Raw genomic sequence first — 14,324 nt, forward strand, 5'->3', positions numbered from 1 at the left:
TACTGGCCGCCTGCCTGCTGGTCAAGGCCCTGCCCTCGCCACGAAGCTTGGGCCGCGTCCGCGTGCTTGTGGGGAGGGGACCGCTCTCCACCCTCATCCGGGGGGTTCTGATGCTGCTGGATCAGAGCCAGAAACGTCGGTTCTGAGCGAGTCTGCAGAGTGCTGTCCAGCACGCTCTACTGTCCCTCAGCAGTGACCCTCGCCTCCACCACACGCCTGAGACCTCGTCCTTCGTGCTTTGGCCTCTTCTCACTTTTCTCTGCCGCGTTATTGTTGAGTTGCTTTCTCTCTCTGGCGACGAGCTGAGTTCACAGGAGCAGGGATTGTGACCACTGCCACCTCCTGGTGCCGTGGGGACAGTGGGTCTAGTGTCTCTCGCTGTTACAACAGCCGGCTGGAGAAGGGTCAGCTCTCGCTGATCAACAAGGAACAGAGGCACAGATGGGAACGCGGGCTGTGGGGTCAGGGCTGCGCTCTGGGTGGGGGGTCAGCCAGTCCGTCGCCTCAGTGAGGGCCATGGTGCCATGTGGGCCGCAGCGCCTCCCGGGCCCCCGCCGGCCTGGTGGCGGGGCGTGCGGGCTGAGGCGCCCCTCTCTGTGCAGGTGAATAAGCCGTACGGGAAGGTGCAGATCTACACTGCCGACATCTCCGAGATCCCCAAGTGCAACTGCAAGCCCACTGACGAGAACCCGTGCGGCTTCGACTCGGAGTGTCTGAACCGGATGCTGATGTTCGAGTGCCACCCGCAGGTGTGCCCTGCTGGGGAGTTCTGCCAGAACCAGTGCTTCACCAAGCGCCAGTACCCCGAGACCAAGATCATCAGGACGGATGGCAAAGGGTGGGGCCTGGTCGCCAAGCGGGACATCAGGAAGGTGTGTGCCCCTCCCCCGGCCTCTCAGAACTGGGTCCGCTGGTCCCTGGGCCGGATTCGCTCGTGCTTTTGCACTCGTGGGTGGAGGGCCCTTAAAGTGTTACCTGACTTACTACAATCGAACGTTGTCAAACTTCACCTGAAAGTTATCTGCCAGGGCAGAGGTCACAGGGTCCCATAAAACGTGCCTCTGGTCGTAACGCTGGCGATCGCTGTCCTGCAGCAGGAAGCCAGCCAGCAGCCGGCAAGCTCGGGGGCACCGGCCCGGCCAAGGGGAGGTGGCTCGGCAGGGAGCAGGTGGCGCGCCCAGCCTGTGGGGGACACGTGGCACTCACCGGCGTGGGCCCTCGCACCCGGCCAGAGTTGGCCGGCAGGCCCCCGCGGTGACCGCGCCCTTCCGGTGCCAGGGCGAGTTCGTGAACGAGTACGTGGGCGAGCTGATCGACGAGGACGAGTGCATGGCGAGGATCAAGCGTGCGCACGAGAATGACATCACCCACTTCTACATGCTCACCATCGACAAGGTACCGGGGCCCGCCCCGTGCACGCGGCCGCTCGGTTCCAAGCCCGCGCGGCTCCCGGCAGCGTGAGAGCACCCGGGCTCGTGTGCCCCGCCGGGCACGCAGAGTGTGCGGTTTCGCTGAGCGCACAGGCGGGGAGTGGGCACGGGCAGTGGGCGCCACCGTCACGTGCTGGTCTCCGTCAGTGCCGCGGGTCTGAGCCCCGGTTAGGAAGCGCTTTGGAATGCCGGCCTGGCTGCTGGGCTCAGCGGAAGGAGGGGGCGGACGCTTGTCTACCACACGGTGGTCGGGCTGCGTCCCCTCTGTGACTGACACCTGAGGGCGCTGGGCCTTTTTCCAGGTGGCTCCTGTCGTGATCACAGGCAAATGTGCACGCCCCTTTGTCACGCCTTCCCTTTTGGGTGCCAAGGGAGGTCATTTTACGAGGAACAAAAACTCGAGGCCCGCGCCTCACTGTGTTTCAGTCTGAATTTAAGCTGCTCGTGTGTCGTCAAATGAGCCCCGTCCGTCATTTAACGCACAGACTGGTCCCTGAGATGAGGGTCACCCAGGGGCTGAGGCAAAGGCAGTGTCCGCGACTCAGGAGAGACACGAATGTTTCATGCCGAGGGGGCCGTGGGAGACCGTGAGGCCCAGGGCTGTGTTTGGAGAGAACCCGAGATGTAAGACCGAGTCTGAAGAGAGGGGGCCACAGTGTGGCAGAGCCAGTCGAACCGAACCGGAAGGGAGGTGGAGGGTGGAGGCCGCGAGGAAACCGCGTGGTGCCGGGGGCCGGGCAGATGGGAGCAAGCAGGTGAAACGGAGCCGACACAGTCTCTGAAATTGGCCTGTTAGGTGGCTTACGAAAACGCGCCGCGCTGTCCAGAGAGGCAGTCGCTGAAGTAGCACATGACTCGCAGGGACCACCGGGCAGGGTGTGGCAGGAGGAAGGTGGGACGTCTGGTCGGCGACTGGACAGTGACAGGACCATGCCTGTGGTTGGGGGTGGCCGTGTCGTCAGGACGTGACCCTTGCCAGCGTGAGCTCGCTGCGGTTTCGACGAGAGCGCCAGTGGGCTCTCTGGACCCGCCGGCATCCGGAGCCCACAGGGGAGCCTGTGGCCGCCAGCGCTGGTCTAAACCGCCGGTGAGGGCGGGCTTCTGGGACAGCAGCCTGGCCCAGGCCCAGCGGCAGGGGACGGTGGCAGGCAGGACGGAGGCCATGCTAGCTGGCATCAGTGTCCCCGTCACTCCACGGGGATTGAAGTGTCTGGACACGTAGAGGAGGAGATGGTAACATAGTTGCAGTAACAGTTCTGAGGGAGAGAAGTTCTGTGTCGCCCGAGAAAGTCCTCGACAGGCGGCTGTCAGGATCCGGCGCCCGTGGCCATGCGGACCGCGGGCCCTGCGGGAGCGCTCGGCGGTGTGTGGGGGTCAGTGCAGTCCTGTCGCGGGCGGGGTGTTGTGCCTCCCGGTCCCAGGGCGTGTCCTAGGGAGGCGTTTGTGCCATCGCCAGCACGTGGACGTGAGCGGTGAAGGGGACAGCGTGAAAGTTCTGAGCACGTGCTGGTCGGTGCCCTGCGTCCCTGCTGGGGCTGCACAGCTGGTGGGGACAAAGAACAGGAAAGCGTGTTCCGATGCCGTGTTCGGCTTTCGAGCCGTAGAGCAGTTTGGGTGAGAGTGTGGCAGAGCTGCCGCAGGCCGGCCCCCAGGGACTTGTCACACAGGCGGGGACCCCAACGGGCGGCTTGGGCTTCTGGCTGCCTTGGTGCTCTCGGGTTCACTGGGCCTCACGCCATGGAGGTCTGTGTTGGTTCTGTGTCCCACTCACAGACGTCGCTATTCACAACTGGTGACGGTGCTGGAGGGGGCGTCACGTGCACTGTGCACCTCTCTGCTTGTCACTCCCTTGCAGTCGCTTGTCTAGAGACTGGGGGGAAGGAGCCGCGGGCTCTGCTCTGTCCCCCGTCCCTGTCACTGAGTGAGCGCGTCACCTCTGGACGTCCCTGCACACGGGCATGGGCACTTCAGCGGCTGTTCCGTCCCGCTCGTCCATCTGATTGGCCCCTTGAGGGCCATCTGCTGATGTCCACACCCATTTCCTACGGGGTTAGTCCTGTTCTCCGTTAGCAACCTTTCCGTGTGCTCCTGACCTTCAGCATCCAAGGTCCTCACTCTCTTCTCTGTCACCTGCCGGGTGGTGTTGGCTCCAGCTCACCTCCCCGTTGTCACCAGGGCTCGGCCGCTCCCCGTGGCCCCCCCTGACGGCGTGAGCAAGAGAAACAGGACTGCTTTGGGAGTGTCCTGTCTGAGTGGACGCGGGGGACCACGGTTTTCAGTCCGACAGCAGCTGTCCAGCGCGTCTCAGGACTGTGCAGTCCCGAGAGGAGTGGCCGAGGGGACATGTGTAAGCGCCACTTAAGGCCGGAGTTGTGCGTTGCAGGACCGCATCATCGACGCCGGCCCCAAGGGCAACTACTCCCGGTTCATGAACCACAGCTGTCAGCCCAACTGCGAGACCCTCAAGTGGACAGTGAACGGCGACACGCGAGTGGGCCTGTTCGCCGTGTGCGACATTCCCGCAGGTATGACGCCTCGAGGACTCCGCACAGGCTCCTGGCTGTGTGGCCAGACTGAGGCCCCGGGGGTGGTAGGCGGCAGTGTGGATGGCCGGCTGCGTTTTGAGTCGGTTTCTTGAAGTGACATTGCGCAGCCGTGCTGTGCCAGCGCCGGGGGTGGCAGGTGTGTCTGGTGCGCCAGACGAGAGCCTCAGGCCCTCGTGGGCAGCCGGGTTCCCAGCGTGGCCTGTCCTCTGTCATCAGGGACGGAGCTGACCTTCAACTACAATCTCGACTGTCTCGGCAACGAGAAGACGGTGTGCCGGTGCGGGGCCTCCAACTGCAGCGGCTTCCTTGGGGACCGGCCAAAGGTAGGGTCATGGCCGCGTGTCTTCCAGCGGTGGTAGTGACGCCGATGCCTGGGAGCATGGCCCTTCCGGTCACGAGTGGTGGCTTCTGCGCCGGCGTGTCGCCGTGACAGGCAGGGCTGGCACGGCTGCCGCTTTCCCTTTGCGCCTGTGGCCGTGGCCGTGGCCATGCCAGGGCCGCTGCAGCAGAGCGCTGGGGCCCCAAGCAGTGGGCGCGTGTGTCCCTTACAGGGCCACGTCCCTCCAGCCCTGCCCGCCCCTCCCGTGGCCTCTGCCTGCATATGGGTCTTGTCCTTATAGAGACACCACTCAGACTGGGATTAGGCTCGCCTAGCACCAGTGTGACCTCATCCCAACTTAGTCACACCTGCAGTGACCCTATTTCTAGATGGGTCACATTCTAAGTTTCCGGGAGGATGAAAACGGGGAGGACACATGCAACCCAGTGCCCCGACCGGCCCCCCAGGGCTGATTGTTCACATTGGCTCTGCCCCTGGTTCGTTCACGCTCTTAGCGACACGCACTGGGGAGAAGCAGCCGGGGCACAGCCCGTGTGCCAGCGGCAGGCCCGGGACCAGGGCGTGCTGGTGCCGAGAGGTGGCCCGCGCTCCCCGCCCCAGGCCCTGCGACCGGCCTGGCTCGCCGTCCGCCCCGTGGAGCGAGGTCCTCAGTGGGCTGCACGTCTCGCCCTCCCTGCCCCTAGGCCTCGGCGTCCCTGTCTGCGGAGGAGAAGGGCAAACGGAGCCGGAAGAAGAGCCGGAGGCGCAGGGTGCGGGCCGAGGGGAAGCGGTCCGAAGACGAGTGCTTCCGCTGCGGGGACGGCGGCCAGCTGGTGCTGTGCGACCGCAGGTCCTGCACCAAGGCCTACCACCTGGCCTGCCTGGGCCTGGGCAAGCGGCCCTTCGGTGGGTCCCCGCCCCGAGCCCCGCCCACGGGAGTCCCTGGGGGCCTGGGCGGCCAGCCCCCTGCCAGGCACGCTGTGTTGGGCTGGCCGTGCGTGTGCGCGTGTGCCTGGGGGCCAGCCGGGAGGCGGCGTGGGCCGGAGTCTGAAGTGCGTGGGGCCAGAGCAAGGCCGGTGGCCCCGCGTGGCAGCCTGGAGCCCAGCCCTTTGCGGTCTGCAGGCAGCTGCAGGGTCCAGCCCCACCTCCCAGCCCCACGGGACCTGGGGAGGAGGCAGGCAGATGACAGGCCAGCCCCTCAGGGAGACCACGGGCCCCAGTGGGGAAACTGACAACCCCAGAAAGAAACTCGAGGCTCAAAGACAGGAATGCAAACAGCTGCGCGGGGAAGGCAGGCTTGTCTGTGAGAGAGCTCACGATTCAGATAGTAAGACGACGGAGCCAGGTAACGGACAGACGCCAGTGTCGGCGCCTGTCTGCGGTGGCTGCGGCATCTCCCTGACCTAGCGGGCCTGCGCATTCGCGCGGGGAAGGCTGGAACCGCCTGGACGCAGGGCCCAGCCTCAGTGGCAGCCGGTGCCCTCGACCTTGCCACGCGCCATTAGGTGGGCACGTGGCCAGACACGGGCCGGGGGGCTCCCCGGGCCTCTGGGCGCCAGCGTCAGCTTCGCTTCGTCTTTTGACGGCCGGGTGGAAAGCAGTCTCTCCTTTGGATTCGTATCCATCTGACGAGACAGCTTTAAAATTTGCTTTCGACCACGAAAATATTAAGTCGTTGCGATTTGTCACTTCTGCCTGGTGATATGTTGTGTTTCGTTACAGGGAAGTGGGAATGTCCTTGGCATCACTGCGACGTGTGTGGCAAACCTTCTACTTCATTTTGCCACTTTTGCCCCAATTCGTTTTGCAAGGAACACCAAGATGGGACAGCCTTCAGCTCTACCCAGGACGGGCAGTCCTACTGCTGTGAGCATGACTTGGGGACAGAGTCCATTAGAAGTGCCAAGGCTGAGAAGCCCTTTCCGGAACCCATCAAGTCCAAGGGAAAGAGAAGGAGGAGGAGGTGTTGGCGGAGAGTCACAGAAGTCAAATAGCGCTCGGCGGGGACTCGGCTAGATCCCGGGGCGGCACTGGGCGGCCAGGGGCCCGGGCGTGCGTCCAGCCCGGAGGGCCGGCTCAAGGCCGCGTGCCCGTCGCGCAGGCCTCCTGGGGGCCGCCCGCTGCGTCCGCACTGACCAAGTCTGAGCCGCATGGGCCGGAGCGTTCCGGACAGTGCAGCCTCGCTCCCCAGCGTCACGGCTACAGTTGAGTTTCTGAGTGTCCGGGCTCCCGCCTGCTCTGTTTTCTTAGGTTAAAGCTGAGACTGAAAATTAATCGGCATGTGAAACGTTTCCGTCTCACCCAGGATGTGGAGAGTCGTGTTTCTGCTGCAGGGTCACCGTCCTCTCCTCCTTCCTTGTGTGGCTCGGCCCCTCGCCTGTGGGCACTCGAGGGACCGGGGGCTGCCAGGCAAGGACCGAGACCGGACTTCCTCGGAAACCATGATTCTGGCCATTACTTTCGCTCTTATGAAACAGCTGCGTTTTTTTGTACTAATGTGAATTTTTCCTCAATGCTTGTTTTTCATCCATGTGAGAAGCTGGCCCAGGAGGGCGGGTGACAGTGTTGTGAGATTTCGCACTTCGCTTTTTCTGTCCGTGGATCTGAACCGCTGGCAGCCCCGTGAGGCGGCGGCCCGCCTGGCTGGCACAGGGCTCTTGCTGACACTTGGGGTACTTTGTGGGGTCTTTTTAGTGGGTTTTTACCAGTTTTTGGTTTTTATCCTCAATATATTTTTGCTAAACTTCTCACCAATACCCCACTGACTGAAACGCGTGTTTACTCGTGCGGCCGGCCTGGTTCCTTGGGGAAGGGCTTCTGCGGCCCCAGAGCGCAGGACACGTGCGTTTATGGAAACTGCTCTGCGTGGGGGTCTGAGGAATGACCTAGAATTTGGAGCTGCTGTCATCCGAAGTCACCTCTGTGCCATCGCCCTTTGTGGGCCTGCTCACGAGGAACGCGAGGTGTGCTGGGGGCCGCTCGGCACCTGTGCCCCAGGGAGGGCCCGGCAGCCGCTGCTGGTGCCCGGCTCTCAGGGCAACAGGCCCTCTTCCCTGGAGCGCCCCCTGGCTGTGGGGGCGGGGGTGCTGTGCGTCCCCAGGCCAGCTAGCGCTCGCCGTGGGGCACACTCAGTAACAGGTGCTGTTTCCTGGCCTTTCTCCTCGAAACCGCCGAAGAACGATTCTGCAAAGTTTACACCGCTGTTGCCGCAAACTACTGTGAGGCCGCCTGCCCGTTTCTCCTGGGCTGGTTTTTGCCTCGTAGGGTTGCAGGGCGGCCTGGCCTCCAGGCCCCTCGCTACTCTCTGGGTCTCATGACGTGACCCCGGTGGCGGTCTGCTCCAGCCTGAGGGGCCCGCGCCCCGAGTGCTGACTGGGGAGCAGAGCTTCGCTGGCCGGCTGCACCCTGGCTCTCCTGCCACGGTCCTGGGAAGAGCAGGTGATGCAGAGCCAAAAGGCGGACCGGGGCCTCATCAGCAGCCAACTGCCTCCGCGTGTGCGGCTCAGGTCCCTCTGAGGTGCCTGTGCTTGACAAGATGGGACCGTAGAGTGTTCCGCTTTAGAACTCAATTCTGGAATCTCAAATTGTCTTGAAAATGCTGGATTGGCTTACAGATTAACGCGCCTCATGCTCTCAAGTGGGTTGGCCGTGTCCATGATGGCCGAGCGGCCCGGCCTTCAGCCACCTGCGGGTTTTCGGTCTGGGCACAGTGGCCGTGGGCGTGGCCCTGCTCTGTAGGGCCAGAGGCCCCGGCGTGGAGCAGTGTCATCGCGTGTCCTTCCTGGCAGCTGAGGGACGTCTGTGGAAGTCAGACCATCAGACTTGGTTCCGCAGTGCACTTTGGTGAGCAGAGTAATTTATTTTTGTATTAACGTTAGTAAAATCTTGATTTTTAAGTCGCTTTGGTATCATTTCCAAATTCTTTCTTTTGTGATCTTTCTGAAGGAAAGTACTAGAAAAATTGTCAATATGGTTGCCCTCGTTCCAAAAACTTAAAATAAGCAAATAACACTAACTTGGACGTCTTCAGAAAGCAGTCTGTGAACCGGACGGAGCACAACCAGGCTTCCGGGCGGGGCTCAGGCCTAGACGTGGGCCGCAGCCCTGGGGCAGCGTGAAGCGGAGCCAGGAGAGCGGCCCGTCCCCCGCGCGCTGCGGCCCTGGGCATAGGGCCGCGTCCAGCGTGACCCCTGTGGGAACCAGCTGTGGCACCCACAGCGCACGGCGAGACACCCCTGCCCTGGGAGCCGCGTGGACACCCAGCCTTGCCCTCGCCTCCGGGGCCCCGCCACTCAGGTCTGTGCCTCTGGCACCCCCAAGTGTCCACTGTGTAAACCACACTGCGGCGCCCACCAGCGCAGCCTTACGTTCAGCAAAGATGAGCCAGTTTTAATCGAAGTTAATGCAAATAACTGTCAGTTGCCAAATTCTTGATCCTCTGAGAAGTGTCGTGTTTGAATGCATTTTAGCCAGTAGAGTGAGATGCTGTCTGTGCCCACGGGCCATTACAGTGTCCACTGCACCCTGCTGAGATGTGAACTACCGTCAGAAATTGTGATTTTAAATGTGCCTACTGGTGCCTAAACTATACAAGGCCAGGCTCCTTTTAGGGACACTGGGTGCTGTCACCAGTTTTGATAGACATGAAAACTTGAAACTCGCTTTGGGGTGGGGGGTTGTATTGAAAAGTAGACTTGGGGAGCATAGCATTTAAAGTGGGAAGTTGTGTTTGGAAGATTGTGTATGAGTATTTTTGTATTAAAAATTTTTTAAAGGCTTTTTTCTTAAACTTATTTTATATGAGATCGCATTGTGTGTGAAGTTTGGGGCTTTCTTCCACTTTTCCGGTCACTTTGAACTGTCACTCCCAGGCACCTGGCACAGCCCTGACACCCCTTGCCTGGAGAAGGGCTCCGTCCCAGGACGGCCGTTCTGCTTCTGACTTGCAGGGCAGAGGCGACATGGCCTTTGGACATAAAACAAAAACCGAGAACAGTAAGTGTAGTTCTGGTTTGGGAAATTTTTTTTTATTTTAAAAATATTAAGTTGGTTCCCAAGTCCCATTAAAGGTGAGGCACACGCTCAAGGCAAGGGGAGCCCCGCAGCCGGCTGCGCCCCAGGTCCCAGGAGGGAGCCCTGGACATCCTCCCCACGGGCACGGAGAGGCTGAGCTCCGGGAGCACAGCTCGGGCCAGCGGTTCTCACGCAGACACAGGCCCCGGAGATGGCGCAGGTGAGGTGAGCCCAGCAGCTGCTGAGTGGCCCAGCCTTCCCGCCCCCACCCACGCCGGGTGCCACCTTTGGTCCCCTCAACCTCCTGGGGCAGGAGAGCCGAGAAACACCTCCCCTCGTCAGTGGAATTTAAGAAAAGTAAAAAAGGTAAAAGTCTAACGGCTGTCGCTAAAACTAGGAAGTTAAAACTTTTTTGGTTAACTTTAACATTCAAAAATGTAATATCGAATCCAAAAAAGTCTTAGATCACACAAAAAGTAACCCATGTTAAAATTTAAAAAATAAGTCCAAAACACCCCAGAGAGAGGAACCTAAAGCTTAAGTCAGCTGGAGCTCGACCGCACACGGGGGGACGGAGCCGCGTCCCTCGGAGCCCGCTTGGAGCCGGCGGCCCTAGGACACGTTGGCCATGGGCTTGTACTTCTTGAAGCGCGTCCACTGGCCCGTGGCGTAGTTCATCTCGAACACCGTGTCCACCAGCATGGTGGTGCTGCCCTGGCCGTCCGACTTGGGCAGGTCCTCTGTGTGCTCGCTGAGCTTGATCTGGATCACGTCGCCCTGCTCCTGGCACGGGTTCTCTGTGGAGGGTGGGTGCTGCTGGGCGGGCACCTGGGGCCAAGGGGCCTGTCCCCCACCCCAGCCGGGCCCCCGCCCCCCACCCGGCCAACAGCATGGACGCACCTCGAGAGCCAGCCATGAAGCCCAGGATGAGGGCCTTCTCGGGCCGCGTGACTTTGTTGGCTGTCTTGAACATCTCCTGGGCAGCGAACATCTGCTCCCTCTGCAGGGTGCGGGGCGTGGGGCGTGGGGCGTGAGGGCCTGGGCCCAGCCTGCCACCTCCTGTCCTTGTGCTGCCGGCGCGGGAGGCCAGGCCCCACCGCCCGCCCGGTGGCCCGCAGCCCCTCCAAGGCATACCTACCGTGAGGGACAGGTTCTTCTTGGGCTGCTGCTGGGCGGGGGGCTGGGTCTGTGGGGCCACCGTGGCCACCGGAGGTGCCTGGGCAGCAGGGGCGACAGCCGGGGGCGTAGTGGGCGTCAAGGGTGAGGTGGGAGCTGCGGGCGTGGGCGTGGCCGGGCTCAGGCCGCTGTTGTACATGGGGGCCCTCTGCTTGAACTGCGCCGGCAGGGCGGGGCTGGGGGCGCTGGGCTCCTCCGGCGGCCGACCGGCTTCCCGGGAAGACGGGGCTGTGAGCAGAATGAGGCCTGAGGGGCCGGCAGGACCAGGACTCGCCAGGCTGTGCCCGGCCCTGCTACTCTTAGGGGAACGGCGAGGCTCTGCCCTACTTCCCTGGCCCTGACAGCCCTCGGCTCCGGGCCCCTCGGCCTTCAGCAGGCCCCTGGCAGCGGGCACAAGGGCCTTGAGCAGCACCTCCAGGGGTTCGAGGGGCACAGCCCCCGAGGGCCACAGCCTGGAGCCGGAGGTCTTAGGCCTTTGCAGACAATACGCCTGGGCTCTGGTCAGCTCCTGGCCTGGGCGCTGGTGAGGAGGCAGGAAGACAGCCTCGAGCCCCATCCGGCTGCCAGATCCCGTGGCTGCCCCTGGCCGCCCCTCCCCAGGCACAGGCTTCCGGCAGCAACGCCGAGCCCCACGGAGCAGAACCTCAGAGCAGAACCCTCTGAGTCCACTCTTCCCTTCAGTACCTTTTCTCTGAAATTCTGGGGCTGTGAAAGGACTCTTGGACCCTGAGGTGCTGTCACCTTGACAACCTCTAAGCTGGGACTCGCTCCTGTCACATGCACAAGGAGCAGCTGCCTGCTTTCCCCAGGAAGGGCAAAGCAGGTGAAAACTGGGTTTGTTCCTTTAAACCGTGCCAGCCAGGGGGCCGGCCAGCACCAGCAGGGCTATGTCCTGACGGCCCAGGAAGCACCATGTGGGCAGGGGTCACTGCCAGGTGGGTGCTGGGGAGGAGCCTCGGGCAGGCTGACCCCGGCACACCGTCCACCTGGTGAGCCTGTGCCCGCTCACCTGGTGGGGTCTCAGAGCTGGGGACGTAGGATGAGGCTGGGACCACACTGGGCGTGGCAGGCAGGTAGCTGGTGGACGGCAGCGCAGGCTCCGTGTTCAAAGACCCGAGTTTCTGGAAGACAGAGTTCGGGTCCGTCCTGGGAGAGGCCAAATGCTGGGCTCCCCGGGGGCCCTGGCGCCTCCCCCACACACAGGCAGTCCAGGGGAGCTGGCACTGGTGCACACCTGTCCGTGTACATGCGCACACACGCACCCTGCACATGCGTGCTCGTACGTGTGTACATACACACGTATGCTCCGACAGCACGTCCCAGTGGCTAATCATCAGAACACCAGGGCACATGCTCTGGCCGCGGACGTACTGGACAGCGAGACTGGCAGGCGGGGGCGCTGGCCCTACCTGAGTGGACACCAGGCCGGCTGCGTAGTCCGGGGTGGCGTTCTCGATGACCGTCTCCTCCTTGGCTGGCTTCTCTACCACTTCTGTGTCTGCTGACGAAGCAGGGTCCTCGTCAGGGCTGGGCTCAGCAAGGCCGGCCTGACCCGCCGCACGAGCCAGCCCCCCAGGTCACGGGCAGAGAGCAAAGTGAGCCCTCAGGAAAAGGGCCGCCACCTACGGTCACCTCTTCAGTTAAAAGTGACCATGCTGAGACACAAAAGGCACCAGGAAGACGAGAAACAGGCCTCCAGGAGGGGAGAACAAGAAGCCCGGCCGCCCACAGCCGCCTCCGTCCGTGGCCGTGAGCCCGGTAGGGAGCCCCGGAAACGCACCCAGTGTCTTCCTCCTCCTCTTCGCCTCTCGGCCAGCGCCCACCATGTCCAGCTCGGAAATATCGAGCAGCTGCCAAGACACAGAAGCCCACCCTCAGCTGCGGCGCATGCGTGAGGCCAGCCGGGGGGGCCAGATGCCGCGGGAGGGGGCCCACCTTGACGCCCCTCTCCTTCCGCAGTGGCGTCCTCGAGGGCGGGATGGGGGTCCGATTCCCGGCCGGGCTGAAGACGCTGGGCGTGGTGGGGCTTCTGAAGGGCGCCTGCTTCGGGATGCCTTTGAGTGGGGCTGCAGGGAGGACGGCGCTCAGTGGTGCGGTGGCGATGACCAGCAGAGACGGCTCGTCTGCGGCCCCTTCCGCGCTCCCCGCCTTGCCCTCGCGCAGAGGCTGCCGGCGTGCTCTGGGGCGCGGGCCCACGGCACCCCCGCCAGCACACGACGCCCTGCTGGGTGCTGAGCAGGCGTGCGCCCTGGTGAGACCCCAGACTCGTGCACCTCCACGAGGGCGGGGAGGGGACGTCCCTGAGACGTTTGCCACCCGCCCACTCTCCATGGCCGGCCCACGAGAGCAAGGCCTTGGCAAGCGATGACATCACAGCCCACTCATGACATTTTTGCCAAAACCAGTGAACAGATGCCACCTCGACAGCTGTGCGCCTGACACGCGGCGTCTCACCTGCATGAGAGACGCTCGGCCTCCAGCCCTGGCACCTTCTGCCGAGGGGACTTGTCACGGGCCTGACGGCTGCACACACTGAATCACCCTCCCTCCCCCAGCCTAGCCCTGCGCCTGTCAGGACGTCGCTGGACACACCAGGGTTTCGCATCCCTGCCCCCAGGCTCCATGATGGCACCCAGCAGGCAGGCCCGGGCCCCATAGGGGGCGCCCACGCAATGCACGTGGGACAAGGAGCTGACACCAAGACAGCAGGTGCCATGTGAAAGCGTCGGGACCTTGGGTCTGCTTGTGACAGATGGAAGTGAGCTGAGGGGCTGGGCCCTACAGAGGGTGCCCCCCAAGGCCCCCCAGTGGCTCAGTGTCACGCCTGTCTGCTGTCTGCACGTGGCCGTCCTCCCTGCGTCCTGGGCAGTGGGGGACATGGGACTCGGGAGAACGTCCATCCTGTCCTCCCGGCTGTCTGTCTCTGCCTCCCGCAGGCAACCGGCAGGATAAGCCGTCTGCTTGTCATGTGCAGGTGGCGCGTTGTGCTCCCAACCCCCAGGAGGCCCGTGTCGCAGGCCACCTGTTCCCCAGTGGGTCTTGAAGCTCATGAGGAAGGGCCACATTCACTCCGTGGGTGGCACCCCCTCCTCGCCGGCACCGAGACGCAGAGCACAAGGACAGCGTGGTGGGTCGGGGGGGCATCCCCTGCCACCTGCTCTTTCCCGCCTCAGCACACCTGCGCACACCTGCGCACACCCTGCCCACCCCTCCTGGAAGGGACAGCGCCTCAGAGGCTGCCCCACGCTCTGGCCTCGCTGCCCAGCGCCTGCCAACAGCCTGCCAGGGCCCCCAAGGCCTGCCAGCGCTCAGATCTCGTTTAATGACACCCTCCTACGTGACAGCGACGGCAGCTCTGGGCCAGCGCATGCGCAGACGCGGGAGGGGGCGGCCGGCGCGGCTTACTCGTGGTGTCCATCTTCCGCAGCGGCCCCCGGCCTTTGGCGTGGAAGGGCACCCCCGCCGTCCTCTTCAGCTGCTGCGCTGTCTCGGTGGCTGCGGGGACAAGGGCGGTGTCAGCAACTAACAAAGGGACGACATGCCTTTCCCGCACAGGGACCCTGCTCCCTCCGCCCGACACGCGACATGTGAAGGGGTGCACAGGCAGCGGCTGTTCTTCCAGACGTGTGGCCCGCCCGCCGAGGGGTCCGCAGCGAGTGTGGACGTCCAGCCACGTCCGCTGCATTGAGCCTGCGCTCTGACAGGGCCGGAAGGGCCTTCCGAGTCTCTGCGCCGTGGGCGACACCCGGATGCAGCCCGGGGCAGTGTCCTCGCCCTCGGTCACCCTCAGTTTCCCCATAGATTCATAAATGTGAGGAAGGAAGCGAGATTTTCATGACG

At 63.3% G+C, this 14,324-nt stretch overlaps 2 protein-coding genes and 1 non-coding gene across 12 annotated transcripts in view; 2 read left to right on the plus strand and 1 right to left on the minus strand.

Annotated features, from left to right (window-relative positions):
* Positions 1-9,073, plus strand: part of NSD2 (nuclear receptor binding SET domain protein 2) — a 52,576-nt gene extending 43,503 nt beyond the window's left edge. Inside the window, 4 exon segments of the mRNA XM_011374692.2 lie at positions 3,814-3,955; positions 4,193-4,299; positions 5,000-5,201; positions 6,018-9,073. Coding sequence (XP_011372994.1) covers positions 3,814-3,955; positions 4,193-4,299; positions 5,000-5,201; positions 6,018-6,289 — 723 coding nt within the window. The 3' untranslated portion in view covers positions 6,290-9,073.
* Positions 3,595-3,716, plus strand: LOC111729241. The gene has a single exon (XR_002776148.1).
* Positions 9,074-9,295: 222 nt separating the features above from the next.
* Positions 9,296-14,324, minus strand: part of NELFA (negative elongation factor complex member A) — a 19,198-nt gene continuing 14,169 nt past the window's right edge. For 6 of the 10 annotated variants that reach the window (XM_023520215.1, XM_023520214.1, XM_011374695.2 and 3 more), the window contains 7 exons: positions 12,420-12,550; positions 12,265-12,334; positions 11,894-11,985; positions 11,494-11,605; positions 10,443-10,712; positions 10,209-10,308; positions 9,296-10,105 (listed from right to left, as the gene is read on the minus strand). In XM_023520215.1, coding sequence (XP_023375983.1) covers positions 9,802-10,105; positions 10,209-10,308; positions 10,443-10,712; positions 11,494-11,605; positions 11,894-11,985; positions 12,265-12,334; positions 12,420-12,550 — 1,079 coding nt within the window. In that variant the 3' untranslated portion in view covers positions 9,296-9,801. Of the gene's footprint in view, positions 10,106-10,208; positions 10,309-10,442; positions 10,713-11,493; positions 11,606-11,893; positions 11,986-12,264; positions 12,335-12,419; positions 12,551-13,889; positions 13,980-14,324 lie in introns of all 10 variants that reach the window. The other 4 variants (XM_023520218.1, XM_011374694.2, XM_023520217.1 and 1 more) reach the window with 4 other exon arrangements.

This window comes from Pteropus vampyrus, unplaced genomic scaffold, assembly GCF_000151845.1.
Source record: "Pteropus vampyrus isolate Shadow unplaced genomic scaffold, Pvam_2.0 Scaffold253, whole genome shotgun sequence".
NCBI lineage: Eukaryota > Metazoa > Chordata > Mammalia > Chiroptera > Pteropodidae > Pteropus > Pteropus vampyrus.